A 22845-nucleotide genomic window follows, 5' to 3' on the forward strand; every position below is an offset into this window, starting at 1 on the left:
CAGGTGCAAAGGCCCCAGGCAATAAACACAAGAAGTGTGACCGTCTGCCAGAGACATTTTCTGACAGCACGAGTCACACTTCTTGAAGCCTGAGACCTTGCCTTCCCTAGACATATCCTAGGAGGAAGAAACACACACAAACCCCAACAAACACACAAAATTAATCCCCTACACACAACACACAGGAAGGGATTAACAACTGGGCTTTTAGGCCTAACTAAAACTTTACACTAAAGGTTTAAAAAGGTTATAAAAGTTTGAAAAACAAGGGAATAGGGTGGGCTGTAATTCACTACAGACTATACTATGACTAAAAGGGGAAAATAAAACCCTAACTAAGCTTCTCTTTCTTTAACAAGAAATTCACTTACCTCTGCTGGTAAAGGAGACCTCTTTCGCTAAGCGGCAAACGAGATCTGAGGTAGTTCCGCCTTGCATCATGGGATATAGGGTTGCCTCGAGCTGGTAAAAGGAGTTCCTAAGCTAAAGCAAGTGCCGAGTCGGAGCCGAGGATCGGCTCCGAACCCATCCAGCAAGAATGAAGGCGAGATTGACAACTTAACATTTGGTAGTGCATTGAAGCCAGCTATGAATCTGAGGTATCTTCAGCAAGATTGTCTGATTGGGACATGCAGGTATGCCTCTTTTAGGTCCAAAGTTACGAGCCAAGCCTTCTTGCCCAGCATGGGCAGTAACTGCTGTAGAATCAACATCTTGAATTTTGGAACTTCCAGAAACGTGTTGAGTATAGACAGGTCCAGTAATGGTCTCCAGGCTTTGTCCTTTCTGGGCACTAAGAAAAATCTCGAGTAAAATCCTTGCCCCTGCTCTTGTTGTGGTACGTGTTGAATGGCCCTCATGTCCATGAGGGCTATAATTTGTTTTTGCGCCTCTGCCCATTGATTGTGTGGCAGGTCTGGCACACCTTTTGCCCTTGGTAGGGTGTGAAAATGGAACCTGAAGCCCTGGGACACTATGTTCAAGACCCATTTGTCTTGGGTAATCATTTGCCAATTTGCTGAAAAAAGTGCTATATTTCCCCTAGGGGGGCTGTCAAAAGAAAAGTGCTTGGATCTGGCAGAGGAAAGTCATTGGGACTGTTTCCTGTATGGTTGTGAATTGTCTTCTCTGCTTTTGGAGGTAGGAGCAACCTCACTGTTTAGGCCTGTATGAGCCTTGGGGCTGAGATCTGCCTCTGGGACGTCTGTATCTGCCTCTTTGTGGCCTGTCTGATACTGGAAAGGAACAATTTTTTGAAGGCCAGTTTCTGGTAAATCTGGGTGGCTGTACCTGTAAAAAAATCCTTAACTGTTTGCATGGATTTCGCTTTATCCTCCATTTTCTTTAACACCTCTTCTGCTTTAGCACCAAAGTATCATGCTGTAATGGAGCATCTAATAATTTTGCTTTAACATGATCAGGCAAATTCTGTTCCTTTAACCAAGCATGCCTTCTAATAACAGAACCTGTGACAGTGGCCCTGCAAGAGGCCTCCAGTGAATCATAACCACATTGCAAACTATGCTTTCCCACTTGTTCAGCTGCATGCAATAAATCCTGCATTTCCTTGTTCTCTGCACATTCAGAATTTGTCAACATTTTCTGTTTAAGCAGTGACATTAAGTACTGCTGATATTTAAGCATATGCAACTGACAATTTAAAGCCCTTACAGCCATGGTAGAAGTGTAAACTTTTTTCCCCCATCTGTCCAGTGCCCTAGAATCCCTATCAGAGGGGACAGGGTTTTTTGCAGTGGCAGCTTTGACCCCTTTGGGACCTTGAGATATAGTTTCTGAGTCAGCAGCGGGGTTTATATAGGAATTTATGAGAATCAGGGACGCTGTAGAATCTGTCTGGCTTAGCAGGTGGGGGGGGGGGGGTAAAGAGTCAGGGGACAGGCTGGACTCTGAAAATACATCATCTACAATGTCTAAAAACAGGTGGATTAGTAAGGGGTCTGTGCTGAGGTAGAAGCAGAAAATCCTTTTCTTAGATTCTGAGTAATCTTGGCTTTCCCAGTGGAAATGCTCCCTCATGGTATGCAGGGTTTCCCCAAAAGAATAATCCTCAGGAGGAGAGGCTGAAGGAATGGATTCTTCAGAATCAGAATCCTCATAGGGAGGAATAGAGTAGCCCTGTTCAGAAGAGGAATCAGAGGAAATAGAAACCTGATCAGAAGAATCATATTCTGTCTCTTGCCTAGGCCTCTTATCAGGAGGGGGATGGTAACCCCTGATCATAGTAATTAGGTCTTCGGCCATTTTAAGCATCTGTTTTCTAGGCATGGAAGTCTGAGTAGGAGAATGCTGTACTTGTTTCTTTGTCTTTAGAGCTTCTTTAGTCTTTGTCTTTGAAGCTGAAGATGGTTTAACATACAACTGTGTAGGTCTGAAGACACCCTCAGAAGCAGATGCCTGCTCAGCGGCTCCGGACCCATTTGAGAGAATGATTTCCGAGTGTCCAGTACCTTGAGTATCCAGAGGCCCAGTCGGAAGCGGCCTGTGGCTCTGAGGTAGTGGTTGCCAGGGGCTGCAAAAGCGCCTCACTGAGAACCGGCGAACGGCCTAACGGAGGCCTCGTCGTCGGTTTTGGACCTCAGATGCCTATCCTTTTCCTTGTCCTTACATTTTTTGTAAACTCCGGTCATCGGCTGTTCCGACTGCATTATATAATTAAACCTTCGGCCAAAGTAATGAAATGCAAAATCGAACCGACGCGTAATAGTGCGTTAATTCTAGCACAAAACCGACAGCTAGCAATGTCGTGGTCAGGACCTAGACATGGAATATGGTAAGAGTGAAAATCCTTATGAGGTATTTGCTTCCCACAAGAAATACAACTGTTAACTTTTTCTGACATTGGTCTGGAGCAAGAAAAAAGTTTCCCCAACGGGATACTTAGCTTTAATGAAGACTTCGGTTCTGAAATTTGTATTTGAAAATCTCAGGAGTTGGCTGACTGGTACTTGCGAACTGCTCTTGCTTCGGGCACCGCGCGACAAGAGAGACTGAAGAAAATGGCGTCGGCTGCATCTTTTATACCCCTGGCGCACTGACGTCGGGGAAGAGGCGACAGCAACCGACGCCGGACCAGGACTTTGGAATTCAGGCCGACTGCGGGTAGCCTGCCAGCAGGATAACCCAAGAGTAATGACTGCAACAGTGAAACACGATGAACATCTTACAAACTACTATAAAAAATTGAAGAAAATACTACTTTTCAAGTAAATTACTGAATTTTAAGAAGAGAAAAAAAGTTATACTAAGCCTGAGCCAGTATTGACGCAACCTCGCAGCTGAAGCGGCAAACGAGAGCTGGGTAGCTGGTGCTGGCCATTCTGGGATAAGAGGTAGCCTCGAGAAAGTACCCGAGCTGGTGCCGAGGATCGGCTCCGAACCCATCCAGCAAGAATGAAGGCGAGATTGGACAACTTAACATCATAACATATATTAATATGTAATATTATTCCTAAAAACTCTCCCGCTCAATGATGCTGTTACTACATTCAACCACATTTTCTTTGATGTCCTAAACTCTCTTGCCCCAAATCGCAAAATCAGAACCAAATCTAATTTTGCACCCTGGCTCTCCAAAGCTACTCATGCTTTGATGCATGAAAGAGATGCTCTACGGAAAAAAAAATGACAAACTACTAAAACTCCCACCTTTCTCCAAGGTTATAAGCAACTCAGAAATTGTGTAAAAAAAATATTATTTTGGATAAATGCCAATATTTCACAAAATTTCAAAGCTCTCACTCAAATGACCCCAAAAATTCTGGATTACTATTAACTCCCTGCTCCACACAGGTTCTCCTACCATCCCTAACACTTTCCCCTTTCACACTCCCTCTGAAACTGCAGACTTACTCAACAAACACTTCATAGACAGCATCTTTAAACTCCTACCATATGGCAACTCTGCTCATCCCAACTCTTCTGTGTCACCCTCACCTCCCCCTAAACCTCTATGTTCCTCTGTCTCAGCCTTTTACCTTGCAACCTGATTCTACTAAACACATCAAATCCTTGCTTCTTAAACTAAAACCATGCTCTCCCTCCACTGATAAACTTTCCCCTCAATTTCTGAAAATTGCTGCAGACTCTATTGCATATCCTGATTCTTTCTTAATGAATCACTCTATTCAGGAATCTACCATATCAGAAATATGGAAATCCTTCTATACCACTCCTCTGCACAAAGGTGGCAACTCTGTTGAACCCTCTAATTTTAGACCAATCATTATTCTCTCACCGCTCTCTAAGATCCTTGAAAAATGTATACTTACTCCGCTACTGTCCTGTCTCATTCATGAAAATCTCCTCACCCCCTCACTACATGGTTTCCGCCCTAAACACAGTACCTCGACAGCCTTACTATCCTTTACTCAAAAGGTTGCAGAAGCTAGGGACAATAATCTCGTCTCCTCCTTGATCTCTCTAAAGCCTTTGGATACTATGTCTCATCCCATCCTTCTTAAACTCTCAGACTTAGACCTCTCTCCTTCTACTCTTGGCTGGTTCCAATCCTACCTTACTGGCAGAAAACAAGAGGTTAGATGGCAGCAGGCTTTCTCACCCTTCCTTGCTGTTCAAACAGGAGTACCCCAAGGCTCCATACTTGGACCGCTCCTTTGCAACATTTTTACCAACAACCTACATTCATCCTGCAGTCTCTCATCTGTAATCCAATAAGCAGGTGACTCTACTCTCTTATCTCCAATACTATATCTGAACTACACACACTAACACAGACTTCCTTTATTTCTGTTGAAAAATGGCTCAGAAACAATCAACTAATCCTTAACCCTAAGAAAACTCAACTCCTTCTCTTCCTACCTCAGACACTCTCTCACCTTAAATCAAACTTTTCTCTTTCCTCCCTAGATGGCACCACCATCTCGCCTACCTCGCACACCAAACTCCTTGGGGTAATAACCGATGACCAACTAAAATTTGACTTGCACATACAACAAGCCATTACAAAAACCCACCAAAAACTTGGACTATTTTATAGGAACAAAAAATTCCTCATTACTGCCACTAAACACACTCTTGCGCAGGCATTTCTCTTACTCAGTCTTCTATATGCTTGCCCCATCCTTACCAATACCCAAACCACCTCAAAGCAGAAACTGGAACAAGCCTACAACAAAATTGCCAGATTTATTCTAAACCAACTACTCTCTTCACATCACTGCCTCTCACTAAAACTTCAGTGGCTGGAATTTCTGCACCTTATCACCACAATCGCAACTTCACACTACCTTTTCCATACTCAATAATCCCTCTGCCTCCCATGTTACTCTCTACTCCCCCCCCCCCCCCGGCCTCTCCGGAGTGCTTCTCTCAGTTTATAAACCCAAAAGGAATATTTGCAAACTACTTTACAAACACTCTGTCTCACTCAATTGGAACAAACTCCCTCTCCATATTAGAGCCAACCTTTCCTTTCCCCGTTTTATAAAGGAGCTTAAATTTCACCTACTAAACTTGAAATTATAACACTGCATTTACCACACGTAGTCTTAGTCTCTCCCACTGTATAACCTGTTGCATCTCCTAATTTTCTTTCTTTGTTAGTAACTTCTGCTTAAACTAATCTCCTAAACCCTCAGCTCTACTACTATAGCCCCCTCCCATTCTCAACACGATCTCCCCTCCTCAACTTCCTATCAATGTCTATACAACTGTCCTTTTTTTTGAACGATTATCTTTTTGTTTTTACTCTCATATCTAATAAATTTTAGTCCACAACTATCAGTGCAACCCTTAATGCTCATTATTTTTTTCTTTTGTTTTTCTCTTTATAATTAATTTCGTATTTACGGTGTCATTTTTAATGGTTTTTGTCCTGTATTGTTTATCTTTGCTTATGTTTGCTGGGGCTCTTTCCCTTTGGGTCTCCACTGAAATGGGTTGCTTACTATCAATGCAATGGAAATAGTCAATAACCTTTTCTTTTTTACAATTATTTTGTATTGTGATTGTTAAATTTGTATATTGTCACTTTATTTTTAACTTAGTTTGCTGGGGCTTTTCCCCTCAGGTCTCCACTGAAAATGGGTTTGTTTGCAAACTCAGTTGGACTAACCCAGTTAACAAATGTGAAATAAAAAAATAAATAAAAAATAAATTTTGTGAGATAAGATTGTTAACATACAATACCAAATCTGAGGTGCAAATAATGCAATAATAAGCAATGTTTTCACAAAGTGTCTGTCCATATGTTATATCTGACCACAGTCTACAGTAACTATAGACGTTTACAGATTTTTTTCAAAGCAATGGATTTTCTACATGTGATATCTAGTTCTAGACCTCTAACATTAATGATCGTCAAATAGACTGTATACACCATCAAAAACCTAATGAAGAAATCACATAGCATGAACAGTGACTGCTAAGTGTTCTTAGCTGGAATATAGGAATACTCCACTGCACGTCAAAGTGTCTTTAGTTAGGTCAGTTACTGATGAGTTGTAGATTAGAAATTAGAACCCACAGATCTACTTCCCTAAAGTTTGAAAATTGAGTTACGGACAATAAACGGAAAGAATCAGTCTTAAACAATACTACTAAACACAAAAGGTGAGTCATTTAAAAGGGGGAAGCCTGTATAGCAGTGTTAACAACCTAGATCATATGATGTTCATAATGGAGATGGAAGGATGCTGCTAAGAAAATTGGAGACATCTCAAAACTAATCATGTCTTAATGAGCATAATGAATGATCTCTCAAACTGTGTTCATGTCTCATTATTAGACATAACTGGAAAAGTCAAAAAAATATCCAAGGGCAGTCCACAAACCAGGCAAGCAATCCAACAGTCCAAGCATATAAAAATGTAAATTTGTTAAGGATAGGTTAGCGCTTTCACAAGGAGCTTCATCAGAGCATTAAGAACAAAGTGGTCAAAGTTCATTTAACTATAAAGCATCAACCAATCAGCTGACATATCCTAGTACACAAAATTTAAAGTGAAAACACACATTAAAAAACTTTGGTATATATATATATATACATATATATATATATATATATATATATATATATATGTATATATATACATATATATACACACACATACATACATCTCATAACTTAATATACTTCATATACAGGTCCTATAGTTATAAGAATATAATATCTAAAAATATGTAAACAATTTTAACATATAAGACAAGACAGACATAATATAGACATACAAATAAATGTATGTGTACTTAGAGATTAACATAAATATCTACACATTAATTATATGAATACTAGCTAATATCCGGCAATATATATATGCATAATACATTAACAATTACCTAACAGAAAGTTTCCCTTGACTTCAGAGTAGGCTTAATGGAAGCCCTTTCATTTAAGCCCTTCCCTCTATCAGCTCTGAGCCTTAGTATCCATTTTACCTCGTTACTCTCCATTACATTCCTTATGTCACCCTCACGTATGGTAGGTATCACCTCATCTATCACCAAAAATTTAAAAGAATGGTCATCCCCTGATGTTACAACATGCTTTGAAAGTGCATTTGTCATAGATTTAACCCTGATGTTTTAAATATGCTCCCATACCCTATCTCTAAACATGTGGTCCGTCTTGCCAACATAGGACCCGGGCTCCTATCAGAAAACTGAAGACGCATTCTTTCTAATGCATCTTGGTTGAACATAAAAGACTGAAACAGCAAAATATAAAAGCGGCATGTAAGCGAATTCTTCACCTTGGAAAGAATTTGCTTGGCCGCTTCGGTACTTTGCCATTTTTGGCACTGTAGTAAGGTCTCAGAGTTGGTATATTTTAGTAGGGGGTGTGGGGGGGGGGTACAGTCCCCCACTTAATCTAATGTTATAAATGGTCTTTTTTTTTGTTGTTGGAACAGCGATTTTTTTTCCCTTGGGAAAAAAAAATCACTGTTCTGACGGTTCGATATTGTAAGCTTTCACTTGCATAGGGTCGATTAATCACCATTCGCTTTAAGCATTCGGTGATGTAATATAGACCCGAAGGACCCACATGTTATACAGATGGCAAGTTAGACCACGAGTGGTCTTACAATTGGCACTAACCTTAAATGTATAATGTTGACCTGTATCTGGATGTGTAAAACTCCTTGTGGTATCTAAGTAACTACAAAAGTTGCAACTGCCGCAGGGATGTATGCCTAGTACACCATTAGTTTTGTTTACTGCTATCCTTTAGATAGTACAATAACCTTTTCAAATTACGTTTATTTTTTAATGAAAACATGGGGTGATCCCCCACCACAATCCTCACATTCGGATCTGTGGTCAAAACCTGTCAGTTCCTTTTAATATCAGTGATTGGTCTAACGTCCGTGGTGAAAAACAAAGGTACCTTTAAACCACACTGGAAAGCCTCCCTCATCGATTGATCATCCACATTTACTCTGGCAGAATAATATGGTTTTGCTCTATCTTGTCTAAACATGTCAGTAACTAGAAGATTCTCTTCAATTTCAGAATGGCTGTAACCTTTAGTGGCTAATCTACCTTTCAAACCATCTAATTCTTGTCGGAATCCTTCATCTGAGGCATTCAACCTGGTGGCTCTCATTCCTTGTCCCCTAGCCACATTCCTAAAAATATACTGGGGGTGCATACTGCTTCTATGTAGTAAGGTACAGCAGTGTTTCCGATACACCCCTGTATTAATTAATCCACTGTTCAACCTTTCTACGTAGACATCTACGTTTTCTACCCTAGTCGGGGGGGGGGGGGGATTTATACTGAACTTCAAATAATCAAACTTCTCATCAACATGAATTAGAATTGCTCCAAATCACTAGAGGTACCTGCCCATACGAGGAAAAGATTGACAAAACATTGGTATGCCAGTTGTAAGACTATGAACGTGATATATTTTGATACCTGTAGATCATGTGCAGGATTTTATGTAGGGAAGACAAACTTTATGTTAAAACGTAGACTATTAAACCATTTGTCTGCAATAAGGCTACATAATGAGTACAATGCCTTATATCAACATATTCATCGGTTTCCAGGACATGATTTTAGGTTTTCCAGTAATACAGAGCATACACAAGAGTTTTTTTTTTTTTTGGGGGGGGCTGGTGAATGAAACAGAGTTCAGGAAGCAAGGTGGACTATAGAGTTAACAGCACACAGATTTCCAGGACTGAATGATGTCATTCCCCTTAAGCCAGCCCTAAAGAAAAAAAGGTGGATAAATTACTGTTTTAACTGGCTGTCATTTACTATTTAAACTGCTAGATTTTTCAGTTAATTGTCTGAAGAAGGGTATTAGCCTGAAAGCGCTTACACATCAACATTGCTGTTCTGATTTTATGTGGTTTTATGCTGTTTAAGTGATTAAATCTTGGACTTTACTTCATGGTGGCTGCTGCCATTCTTACTGTTCAATTTGCTTTTAGTGGGCAGCATTACCTTTGGTGAGGTTATTCTCTATCTTTGGTTTGGATACATGAACACTGGGATGTGCCCCACTGTAACCTTCCTGAATAATACAACAATGAAATGCTGTCTACTCTAAGCAAGTGGTGCAAAATGAATCTTACTCTTTTAGACCAAAGTCTGACACCACAAAAGTGCAGTTGTGTACACTTTCCATAAATGTAGATGCTCGAGTGTATTCACTGTTGCAGTCATTACATTTGGGTAATCTGTGTTGCCCTCAGTCGGCCTGAATAACAAAGTCTTGGGTCCTGTGTCGGTTGCTGTCTCCTCTTCCATGACGTCAGGAGGTATAAAACATGCAGCCGATGCCATTTTATTCAGTTTTTCTTGCCCCAGATGTCAGGTGTCCCCCAAATGGGGAGCTAAATATATATATAGATAAACAGTAAATATATAAATGCATTTTTAGAAACAAATTTTACCTTCAGCTAAAAGCAAATACACCACAAAGGCTTTTGAGTATAGTGAAGGAAAGAAAAGGTATAGAATGGGGGATGGTGGGTGGGTAACCCAGACTGCAACAGTGAATACACTCGAACATCTACATTTATGGTAAATGTACACAACTGTTCTATGTTCTTCGTGTTTCACTGTTGCAGTCATTACATTTGGGTAGAATCCCAAAGCGATGGATGGGAGGATGGAACTAAACAGCATTAGGAGAGGATATAAGTCCCTGCAGGACTGCAGTGGCAAAGCCTGCCCTGGATATGGAGAAGAGAGGTAAATGATAATGCTTTGTGAAGTTAATAACAGAGCTCCAAGAAGCAGCTTCTAGAATGTCTTTGGTTGGGACCCCTTTGAGAAAAGCTGCTGAAGAAGAGGCAGCCCAGGTGGAATGTGATCTGATGCACCGATTTACCATGGTGCAAACAGCAGAAACGAATGCAGTGGCTTATCCATTTAGAAATAGTCTGCTTTGATATAGCTTTCCCCTCTGATCCTGCAGCAAATGCTACCAGTAGTTGCTCAGACTTTCTTAGAGATTTGGTCCTGTTTAAGTAGAATCTTAGTTGTCTGTGTACATCCAATGAATGCAGAATCCTTCTCCCCCTTGTTCTGCAGATTGGAATAAAAAGTGGGCAGGTGAATGGTCTGGTTAAGAGCCACACTAGATACCACCTTAGGCATAAAAGGATTGGTCCTGAGGGGACACCCTGTCCTGGTAAAATATAATGCAAGGCTTCACTGCCATGAGAGCCTGTAGTTCTGAAACCCTTCTTGCTGAAGTGACTGCCAAAGGAAAAGCTGTTTTCCAAGATAGAAATTTTATATCCGCAGAAGCTGCTGGTTCAAAAGGAGGCAGGGTGAGTTTTTCCAGCACAAAATTGAGGTCCCATGCAGGAGTTGGTGCTCTTCTGGGAGACCTTAAATTTTTGGCCCCTCTAAAATACTGTTTAAGCAGTGTATGAGAAAAGAGGGGAGGCTCTGTGTTGCAATGAGCCGAGATGGCAGAGGCATGGATTTTTATTGAAGAAAAAGATAGGCCCCTTGTCAAGCATCTCAGTTAAATATTGTAAAATCTGAGGAATATTGGGCTTTGCTGTGTCTATTCCTTGTGCTTGGTTCCAAGCACAAAATCTCTTCCATTTATCAGCATAAGATTTTCTAGCACTAGGCCTTCTGGCTTCCAAAATGACATCATCACAGATTTACTGAGAGGTGTGGTATGAATAATTAGTTGATTAGCCATGCTGCAAGATTCAGAGTTTGGAGCTATGTGCGCAGAATTTGATAGTTCTGCTGAGACAGTAGATGAGGTATTTGAGGCAAATACCATGGAGGAAGATGTGACATGTTCCTTAGAAGCGGGTACCAGTGCTGGCAAGGCCAGTCTGGAGCAATTAGGATCATTTTTGGTTTTCCTGTCTGACTTTTAGTAAGACCTTGGAGAGAAGAGGCAGAGGGGGGGGAAGGCATAGATGGATAGGTCTTTCCAGCTGAAGGATAGAGCATCTACTTTCCATGCTTTTTTGTGATGAATTGGTCCAACTGATAATTTTGGGGAGAGACAAATAGATGTCTGGGCTCCTAATTTCTGTGTTAAGATGCTGAAGATTTGTGGATCCAGTTTCCAGTCGTGCGGGTCCATAAGATTTCTGCTTAGGTCGTCCGCCAGAGTATTTTGCTTTCTTGGCAGGAAATGAGCTTGGAGATGTATATGGTAAGTTAAGGCTGTGTTCCACAAGGCCATGGCTAGTCTGCAAAGGGGGTAGGAATGTGTACCCCCCTGTTTGTTTATGTACCACATAACTGTGGTGTTGTCCGTCTTTATCAGTAGTTGTCCTGGATGAAGTAAGTCCTTGAAGGCTGTCAGAGCATTCTGAACAGCTAGCATTTCTTTCTGGGTGATATGCAGATGCATTTGGTTTGGGTTCCATTTGCCCTGAATGCATCTCCCTGCCAGGTGGGGCACCCAAGCATAGTCTGATGTGTCTGTAGTTTGGGTGGCAGGGGGTAGAGTGAATGACAGTCCCTTGTTTTGGTGACAAGTCTCTGCCCACCAAAGAAACTCCTGCTGTAGGCAGGGGATGAGAGGAATCATTGTTTCTAGGCTGTGACAATGCTGACTCCATAAACTTTTTAGGTACTACTGAAGTTTCCTCATATGCAGTCTCGCATATGGAATTAATAGAATGCAGGATGCCATGAACCCCAAAGCCTGCAGAATTTGTCTTGCAGATAACTGTTTTTTTGTTGCCATTTGTTTGAGGTATGTTGTCACAGTTGCCTTTGTTTGTCTGGCGTGAGGTAAACCATCTGGGCAGTTGTATTCAAGCTTGCACCCAGGAATGTAATTTTTTAAGAGGGTACCAAGTTGTGATTTCTTTTCATTTATGGTGTACCCTAGGCATGCTAGAAGCCTTTTTACAAACACCAGATGTTGAAGAAGAGTGCCCTTGTTCTCTACTTGAATGAGACAATCGTCCAGATAAGGATAAATTTGAATGCTTCTGTCTGCAGAATGCAATTACTGGTGCCAGGCACTTTGTAAAGACCCTGGGCGCAGTAGATAAGCCAAAGGGCAGTGCAGAGAACTGGTAATGCAAAAAAACCTGCTTTGAAGCGGAGATATCTTCTGCATGATTCCCTTATTGGGATATGCAGGTATGCCTCTTTTAAGTCTAGAGTTACTAATCAAGCATTGTCAGCATTTTGAATTTTGGAATGTCCAGGAACGTGTTCAGAATTGATAAGTCCAGAATTGGACGCCATGAATTGTCTTTTCTGAGTACCAGGAAAAGTCTTAAATAAAAACCTTGTCTTTTTTCCTTTTCTGGTACCGGCTGAATAGCCCCCATATCCATGAGGGACATAACTTGTTTATGGGCCTCTGCCCACTGATTTTGTGGCAGATCCGGCCATCCGTTTGGAATTGGCAAAGTATGGAAATTAAATCTGTACCCCTGGGATACTATGTTTTAATAACCACTTGTCCTGGGTAATTAACTGCCAATTTTGAGCATGAAGTGCTAGTTTTCCCCCCAAGGGGGCTGCCAAAAGATAAGTGCTTGGTGATGGTAGAGGAAAAGTCATTGAGACTGCTTACTGTAGGGTTGTGATGCGTTTCCCTCCAGATTTGGAGGTGGAGGCGCCCCATTACTTTGACCTGTAAGAACCCTGTGATTGATATCTGGAGCCTTTTGAGAGCCTGGATTTGCCCTGAGTGGCTCTGTTGGACACAGGAAAGGACCAATTTTTAGTAGGCCAGTGTCTATTGAACCTGGGTGGCTGCACTTGCAAGAAATCTTTTACATAGATTTAGCTTTGTCTTCCACTGTCTTTAAAACATCTTCTGCCTTATTAACTAACACAGTATCGTGCTGCAAAGGGGCATCCAACAATTTAGCTTTAACATGATCGGGCAGATTTTGATCCTTGAGCCAGACATGCCTTCTAATCACAGATCCAGTAATGGCAGCCCTACAAGAGACCTCCAAGGAATCAAAACCACATTGCAAAGTATGCTTTCCAACCTGTTCTGCTGAATGCAATAAATCCTGTAACTCTTATTTTCCACACAATCAGAAATCAACATAATTTTCTGTTTCAGTAAGCCCATAACATGCTATTGATATTTAAGCATATGAAACTGGCAGTTTAAAGCCCTGATTGCCAAGGTTGCAGACGTATAAACCTTCTTACCCCATCTATCCAGCGCCCTGGAATCTGTATCAAAAGGGGTAGGATTTCTGGCTGTAGAAGCCTTTACACCCTTGGGACCCTGAGAAATAGTCTCAGGATCAGCAGCAGGATATTTGAAAAGAAATTTGTGGGAGTCAAGAACCCTGTAATATCTGTTTGGCTTACTAGGAGCCAGAGGCAGGGAATCAGGAGCCATGCTTGATTCCGAGAACACATCATCAACAATGTCTATACACGAGGTATTGCCAAAGGCCTATGCTGAGGAAGAAGGAAATCCCTAACCTTTTTTTTTTGATTCAGAGAAGTCCTGACTCTCCCAATGAAAATGTTCCCTTAAAGTATGCAAAGTCTCTCCAAAAGAGTAATCCTCAGGAGGAGATGCAGATGGAATGGATTCCTCTGCATCGGAATTCTCATAAAGTGGAATAGAAAATTCCTGATCAGAAGAGGAATCAGAAAAAATGGAAACCTGATCTGAAGATTCATAATCAGTGCCTTGCCTAGGCCTCTTATCAGGTTGGAGTTGGGAACCCCTGATCAAGTTAATTAAATCCTCAGCCATTTTGATCATCTGCTTTTTAGGCATAGGGGCCTGAGCACGTGGCTCATGCATCAGTTTTTTAGACATAGAAGTTGTTTTTGACCTTGTTTTTGTTGCTGGCATCTGTCTAATATAAAAATGGCGAGGCCTGAAAACGCCCTCAGAAGCTGGTGCCTGCTCAGCGGCTCTGGACCCATCCAAGGGAGAGACATCCGCGGGTTCAATACTCTGAGAATCTCGCGGCATACCGGACTCCGAATGGGTCTCGGTAGAGGCCTGCGACTCAAAAGTAGCAGGTATCCGGGGCTACAAAAGTGCCTCACTGAGTACCGGTGAACCGGCGACTGGCTTAGGAGAAGCTTCGTTGTCGGTTTTGACCCTCGACGGACTGTCACTTTTTCTTTGTGTTTTTTGTGAACTCCGGTAGTCAGATTGCTAACCGACATTTCAGGATGGTTAAATCTTGAACCAAAATATTTAGAAGCAAAAATATACAGACGCTTAATAGTGCATTGGTTAAATTTAGTACAAAACGGACAGCAAGGCACTTTGTGATCAGGGCCTAGGCAAGGAATACAGTACAAAATCCTTATTAGGTATTTGCTTCCCATAAGTAATGCAATTATTAACTTTTACTGACATTGGTAAGGAGCAAGAAAAAGTTTCTCCTACGGGGTACTTAGCTTTAGTTTGAAGACTTCGGTTCTGAAACTCGAATATGAAAATTTCAGGAGTCGGCCGACCAGCACTTGCGAACTGCTTCTGCTTCGGGCACCACATGGCTGGAAAGACTGAATAAAATGGCGTCGGCTGCATGTTTTATACCCCTGATGACCTGACGTCATGGAAGAGGAAACAGCAACAGACACAGGACCCAAGACTTTGTTATTCAGGCCAACTGAGGGCAACCCAGATTACCCAAATGTAATGACTGCAACAGTGAAACATGAAGAACATCTTACGATTCCTTGAAAATGAAAAGAAAATCATCAGTGAGACTCAACCACCAACAGCGCATGGCAGACTTTATTGGGCCTACTGAGTCTCAATAAAGCATGCTCAATCACAGATTATCAGCATCCAATTACATTATTCAGTGTCTCTTAGAGACAGAAGTCTCTGCAGTCTGCAAAATGCAAGTAAGCAATAACTGGGAACGTTTTTTGGCATATGAGATGGAGTACTCTGTGAGGAATTTTTAAAATCTACCATCAGAAATATTGGGGGAGCAAATGGTTTTAACTAAGAAAATGATTCTTTTGAGCTGGGACATGAGATCTGAATTGCCTAGACATAGTAAGACCTTAAGTTTAATCCTACTGCCTGACAAAGGAAATTACTAGAAAATGGAAAGCAAAACCTAAACCAACTACATCTGAAAAAAGAACTGGAAATTATAACTTTAAAAAAGAGAAAGGACAAATTACACAGAAATAAATGGAATTTCTGGGAACAATACAAGCAGAATAAAGCACAGGAGAAGGAATGAGGCTTAAGGGAAGGCAGGAATTGATCAATTTGTGCAATGGTGTACAGAATGACAGTTTGTAAAGAAAGAAAATATATTCACTGTATAATGTACATAAATTAAAAAAATTTAACATGGGTTTTCTTTCTATTAATCTTTTAATCTATTTTGATCTATTAATCTATATTTGCCCATGTCTAAAGTGATAACTAAGGGGGTGTTTAAATGCAAGCTAAGGCTACAAAATAGCAATAATATGGACAAGTTAATATGAAGCAATATGCATACCCTAACCTACCACAGTACCATTATTATGGGACAACATGCAATAAAGTGTTTTAACTGTTAAAAACACGTTAGCTGTGTAACTGTTAGAATATTAAAAAAAGGTTCTACTTCATTAAAAATTTCAGGTGTAACCAAAGCAATCAGTGCTATTCATCAACTGCCACGTCAGTAATGAATGGCAGTTCAGTTTCAGAGTTCTACCAAAGTCTTTGGTATTGGATGTTGATGTACTATGCATATAGTACAGTTGTGTACACTTTCCATAAATGTAGATGTTCTAGTATATTCACTGTTGCAGTCATCACATTTGGGTTGTCTGCCTGCAGGTAGCCCTCAGCCGGCCTAAATACCAGAGTCTTGGGATTTCTGTGTCAGATATGTCGCTTCTTCCATGACGTCAGGTCGTCAGGGGTATAAAACATGCAGCAGACACCATTACATCAGTTTGTCTTGCCCTAGATGTCAGGTGCCCCCAAAATAGGAAGCAATTACATGGCATGTAATACCCCTAGCAAAAAACAAATACCAATGATATAAGATTTGCCAGACAAAAAGGATAGGAAAGAAATCAAGGGAAGTCAGGGGGCTAAAGGGAGGGTAACCAGGACTGCAACAGTGAGTACACTCGAACATCTACATTTATGGCAAGTGTACACAACTGTACTACGTTCATGTTTCACTGTTGCAGTCATCACATTTGGGTTGATTCACAAAGCTAAGGAAGGGTGGAAGTAGTTATGAAGCATTAGGGCTGGCAATCAGGCCCTGTAAGACTGCTGTGGCAAATCCAGCTCTGGATTTAGAAAATATAGGCAAGTGTTAGTACTTGGTGAAAGTGTGTACAGAGAACCAGATTGCAGCTTCCAGGATGTCCCTGGTAGGGACTCCCCTGAGAAATGCTGTAGAGGTAGATGTAGCCCTAATGGAACGAGTTCTGATCCCCAGTCGGGTGGGTTTCCCATGGTGCTTGTAGCAGAAATGGATGCAGTGTGCTATCCATTTAGAAATGATTGCTCTGAGATGGCCTTGCCCTCTGCCCCTGCAGCAAAGCTGACTAGCAGCTGGTCAGATTTTCTGAAAGGTTTAGTCCTGTCCAGGAAGAACCTAAGCTGCCTGTGCACGTCCAGGGAATGCAGGATTCTTTCCCCTTTATTCTGAGGATTAGGAAAAAATGTTGGCAAACGAATGGGCTGGTTTAAAGCCACACTAGACACTACCTTGGGCATAAAGGATGGGTTATAGTCCTGAGGGAAACCCTGACTGCATGGAACATAATGAAGGGTTCCACTGCCATAAGGGCCTGTAATTCCGAGACACTTTTTGCTGAAGTGATGGCTAGAAGTAAAGCTGTTTTCCATGAGAGGAATTTTAACTCTGCTGTAGCCACAGGCTCAAAGGGCGGAAGTGTGAGCTTTTCTAATACAAAGTTAAGGTCCCGGGCTGGAGTGGAACTCTCCAGGGAGGGGGGATCTTAAATTTATGGCTCCTCTCAGGAACTGTTTTACCAGAGGATGAGAGAAGAGGGGTGGCTCAGTATTATAATGAGCTGAGACGGCAGAGGCATGTATCTTAATTGAAGAGAAGGATAGGCGTTTGTGGGTATTTCTGTTAAGTAATCTAGTGTATGAGGTAAGCTGGGCACAGTTGTGCCCATTCCCTAAGACTGGCTCCAGAAACAGTATCTTTTCCATTTTTCCGAATAGTATTTTCTAGTACTAGGCCTCCTTGCCTCAAGAATGACATCCAGCACCTGCTTACTGAAGTTTGCTGGTGTTGAATTCAGGGGATTAGCCAGGCTGCAAGGTTCAGGGTCTGTAGCTGAGGGTGCAGAATCTGGCCTGCCTGCTGGGACAGCAGGGAAGGAGTCTGAGGCAGGTGCCACGGTAGTAGCACTGTCATACTGCACAAAAGAGTGTGCCAGTGCTGGCGTGGTCAGTCTGGCGCAATCAGGATTGTACTTGGCTTGTCCTGTTTGATTTTTAGTAGAACCCGCGAGAGGAGTGGCAGAGGAGGAAAGGCTTTCCCAGGTGAAGGACAGGGCATCCACTTTTCAAGCTTGGCTGTGGGGAGTTCTGGTGCAATATTTGCTCAATTGATAGTTCTGATGGGGAAGCAAACAGGTCCACCTCTGGTGCCCCCCACCTGTTCCTCAAAAGCTTGAATATTTTGGGTTCCAGTTTCCACTCGTGTGGATCCATGAGATTTCTGTTTAAGTCATCTGCCACTGAACTTAGTTTGCCTGGCAGGAATTGAGCTTGTAAGTGCACTTGGTTGCTCAAGGTTGTATTCCACAGAGCTATGGCTAGTCTGCAGAGTGGGTAGGAATGGGTTGCCCCTGCTTGTTTATGTACCACATAACTGTGGTGTTGTCTGTTTTTACCAATAATTGTCCTGGAAGAATAAGGCCCTTGAAGGCTGTCAGAATATTCTGTACAGCTAACATTTCTTTTTGATTGATATTCAGGTGCATTTGCTTTGGGTTCCATTTGCCCTGAATGAACAAGGCACAAAACCGACAGCAAGAGACATCTGGGTCTAAACAGGTGATGCAGTAAGAATGAAAATCTCTGAGGTATTTGCTTTCCACAGGCAAGACAATTATTAATGTTTTCTGACATCGGTTAGAGCAAGAAAAAAGGATCCTCAATGGGGTACTTATCTTTTAGCAGACTTCAGGTCTGAAACTCGAAAAATGAAAATTTCAGGAGTCGGCCGACCGGCACTTACAAACTGCTTCTACTTCGGGCCCCGTACAGCAAGAAAGACTGGTGTAATGGTGTCGGCTGCATGTTTTATAACCTAGACAACCTGACGTCATGGAAGAAACGACAGCATCCGATGCAGAAATCCCAAGACTCTGGTATTCAGGCCGGTGGCTGAGGGCTACCTGCAGGCAGATAAACCCAAATATGATGACTGCAACAGTGAAACACAAAGAACATCTGCATGTACACAAACATATCTGCTAGGAAGACAGAGCTACAGAACAGGGCATAGAAGTGAACCCTGATCCATACAACTAAGCAAGCACCAGGAACTCTACTTTCCTCAACTCCAAGTCCCTGCCCTGAGTATGAATTCAAAAACTATGCTGCCTCATATCACAACGTGAATAGGGACCATGGCAGAATTTAACACCGCACTAACAGTTAATAAAAAAGAAAAAAATGCACTGGGCAAAGAACAGCATAATAGCAGAACAATTCACTTGACTACAAACAGGTCAGTCCTAGAGAACTAATGGATATGCAACATGAAAATCAACACTGATATGCCTCTTTCAAGACAGAAACCTAGGGTTCATGGGCTCCTCTCACCTCAGTATGAAACACACTCTGCAGGTGACCATATGTACAAAGTGTTCATGAAATTTAAAGTAACTGACTAAAATACCAATGGGACTACCACAACAGTCTTCAAAGGTAAGCTCAAGGGTAGCAAATCACAATCAAAATAAATGCAAAAGGGCTGTCAACATGGACAAGCTTAGGTATCACACAAAACTGCGGGATTTCTCCCAGGTAAAAAATATGCACATCATTTGCTAATACTTGGAAGAATTCACCTGTAGGATGTTGATTGTGTTCAGTATAAGTTAAATGCTTTCAATGTCTTATGATCCCATCAAAAAAGGTGCAAAATGCTAAAAACCCTCTTCCTTTCTCCCTTTCCACATGTAAATGCATAAAATGCCAAGAAGCTTCCTTCTTTCACCTTCAATAGTGGAAAGTCCTATGCCCCTCTCCCAAACTCCTCCTAGCTTAGTGTGGTGGAAAAACAGGCTTCCAGCAGAAGAAAATATCAGTCTACTACATCAGCCCCCCTGCAGGAAGGGAATAAAGCAAAAGGTTAAAACATTAAAAATAATACAAAATTAACAGAGGTACTAACCTAAAGGCATGATTGAGAGGTATTTGCCTCTGAACTTGCTGGCAATAGCTATCTCCTGACGCAGGGTCCAGCCATGCTTTGACTCTGCATGGTGGGCAGCTGCAGGTGGGTGATGGCTCACCTAAACATGAGAAATAAAAATGAAAAAAGCAAAAAGTCAGTGTGTGATTTAATAACCAGTACTGTAGTTCAACAAACATGGATAATAATATAAAAACTAGAGAAAATGCAAAAAGGAGAAAGAATGAAGACAGATGAGAAAACTGGGGATTAAATGAAAAAGAAAGCACCTAGAGGAGAAAAGGAACAACATGAGCATATGAAGAGATGAGTAAGTTATTCTTAAACAAAATGGCAAGCATAAGTTGCAAAAAGGATGCAATATCACTGCTAACTAAAGAGGTTAAGGAAGATAATAAAATCACAGAAAAACAATGAACTGATCATATAGTCAAAATCTAAAATAAGCTTTAACTCTTCTTCAACCATATTCTGAGACAATCACTGAGAAAACTTTTTGTGAAACTGCATTAAGCGAAGTGGCAGAGCACAGAGTTGCAGTTCCAGTACTCAGTCTGCCATTGAAGTAGGTTCAATGGAGTGCTGTGAGCAAAGACAGAAATTTTTAATATCCTTATAAACGATATGCTTGTGATTGTTGGTGACAAGTACATTTAAGTAACAAATGGTGGCATAGCAAGCACTTGGAACAGAATAGCTTACATATGAACACGCACTCAGTGCAACAAAATCTGAAGTGTAGAAAACAGCGAGGAAATTTATTTATTTATTACATTTGTTTACCAGGAAAATCCGACTAGACAGGTCCTTTTTCAGCCGAGGCCCAAGAGAAAAGCTCCACAGAATAACATGGTAGATGGTAAACAATAAAAATCAAGTTATGAATACAGTAGAGGTGATCATGACATGGAGAAATAAAGGAGCAAATTAGGTACAACTGAGTAAGTAGTAAGCTCTAATTAACATTGAGAAATAAGAAGTAAAACACAGTGCTACAAATTTTCTAAAACAGTAACTAGATAAGAATAATAACAGACTAAATGATTAACTAAATCCTGGAAGGATTAACAAGCAGTGAGCAATCTTCAGTTCAGTTTTATAGTGATAGAGAGAATACGCTATCTAAATCTGGGAAAGGAGAGGAGGGTTGAAGGGGGGGGTTATTAGTCGGGGTTGGGACAAAGTCAGTGAGAATTTTAGGTGAGATTTAAGTACAGTCTTGAAAAGGCTGCAAGAAGGAAGGGTAGTTACGTTAGTGGGAAAGTTGTTCCAGAGCTTGGATATAGAGCAGGAAAATAGTGCTTCATCTGCTGAGTTTTTGGCTTTGGTGAGCTGGAGTAGATTTTTGTTGCAGGAGCATAGTGGTCTGAAACAGTGGAAGGATTTGAGAATTGTATGAAGCGATGGGATTCGGAGCGGGTGGTTTACTAGTTTATGAGCAAAGGTGAGTTGAGTTTGGTGTAGGAGATGAGGGAGTTCAAGCCAGTCAAGGTCTCTATGGGAGAGACAGTGGTGGATGCGGCAAGAGGCAACAGTGGCAAATTTTGCGATTTTATTGTAGCAGGCTTCGAGTTGGTGTAGGTCTGACTGTCTAAGATTTGTAAGTATTGGTGATGTGTAGAGTAGGGTGGAGATTAGTTGGGAATTAGTGATAGAAATTTTTGCTGGTTTGGTGAGGTATTGGCAGCTTCTATATAAGGCACCCAGTTTTTTTGTGAACTTTTTTTATTGTTAGTGATATGCAGGTGTCAAATTTAAGATTGTCTATCTGTACGCCAAAGTAGTTTTGTGTGGACTGTTGGTGAAATTGAGGTATTATCCTTGGCTTGAATAGTGAAATGTGGGGTGCTTGGGGTAGACTTGGTGGATTGGAAGATGAGGAGTTTGGTTTTATTTGGATTGAGGAGAAGCTGGCCATTAGATAGCAAGCTTTCAACTGAAGAGAAAGCTTCTTGAGTGATCTGTTAGGAGTTTTGTTAGAGTTGGGGCTGAGCAGATGAGGGTAGAATCATCTGCGTACTGTATGAGGGAGACATGTTTGGTGGCAGTGTGTAGGTTGTTGGTGAAAAGGAAGAAAAGTAAGGGGCCAAGGATGGAACCTTGGGGAACCCCGAGAGTAAGAGGGGGACAAGTGGATAGATGGTTGTCCCAGATGACTGATTGCTGGTAGCCTTGTAGACAGCCGTGGAACCAGTTTGTGGCTAGTGTGGAGAAAGAAAGGTCAGATAGAGCAGAGAGTAGTAGATTGTGTGACACAATGTTAAAGGCTTTAGATAGATCCAGAAATACAGCAGAGGAGAGGAGGCCATTGTTTTTGTGATGGAGGATAGTGTTGGTGAAGGACAGGAGAGCAATTCTAGTGCTGTGGTGTGATCTGAAACCATGCTGGGTATTGAAGAGGAGGTTATTGTTAAGGAGGAATTTGGAGACCTGTCAGCAGATGCATTTTAATTGAGAGGATGCCCTGTGAATCACAACAAAACACTCTTGTACAACTCACGGCACTGTGGAGTTAGTCACATTCCACAACAGCCCTAATTTTTTTTATGAATTCCATGGCCAAAGAATACAAAATAGTCTAGCACAGCTAGAGGGTGCCTCAAGCCATATTCAGCATATTGCCAGCAACAAGACAATCTCTAAACCAAACTCTGAAGCGACAAGGGACTGATACGATATGAGGTAAGAGGGCAACAGGATTCTCCATACTGTAAATTCAGTGAAATGAAAGATGATAGACAGTTCTGGACAGTGACTTCCACTTCATTTTCAAGCGACAAATGTGGCATGTGTGTGTGCAGCTCAATTTTTTAACACTGTAATAACTTAACCTTTCACCAGTGTGATACAAGTACCATCCACCAAATGAGCTTGTTACCTAAAATTAGAAATTCCTTGACAAATACTACTAACATGCCTTTAAAATGAAAGCATGTACAAAAGTGTCATCTATGCAGAGATATTAAAGGAAGAAGAGCAAAGAGTAGTAAACAAGAGTATAAAAATCAACAAAGAATGCTACAAT

At 41.4% G+C, this 22845-nt stretch overlaps 1 protein-coding gene across 1 annotated transcript in view; it reads right to left on the bottom strand.

The window, feature by feature from the left end:
• The window catches only part of LOC122811903 (oxysterol binding protein), a 1660581-nt gene that overhangs the window by 383155 nt on the left and 1254581 nt on the right, over positions 1-22845 (bottom strand). The window contains exon 9 of the mRNA XM_044084058.1: positions 19800-19920. Within this exon, the coding sequence (XP_043939993.1) occupies positions 19800-19920 (121 nt within the window). The remainder of the gene's footprint in view (positions 1-19799; positions 19921-22845) is intronic.

The sequence above is a fragment of the Protopterus annectens genome, chromosome 9.part0, assembly GCF_019279795.1.
Source record: "Protopterus annectens isolate FY-2018-M chromosome 9.part0, PAN1.0, whole genome shotgun sequence".
Lineage (NCBI taxonomy): Eukaryota > Metazoa > Chordata > Ceratodontiformes > Protopteridae > Protopterus > Protopterus annectens.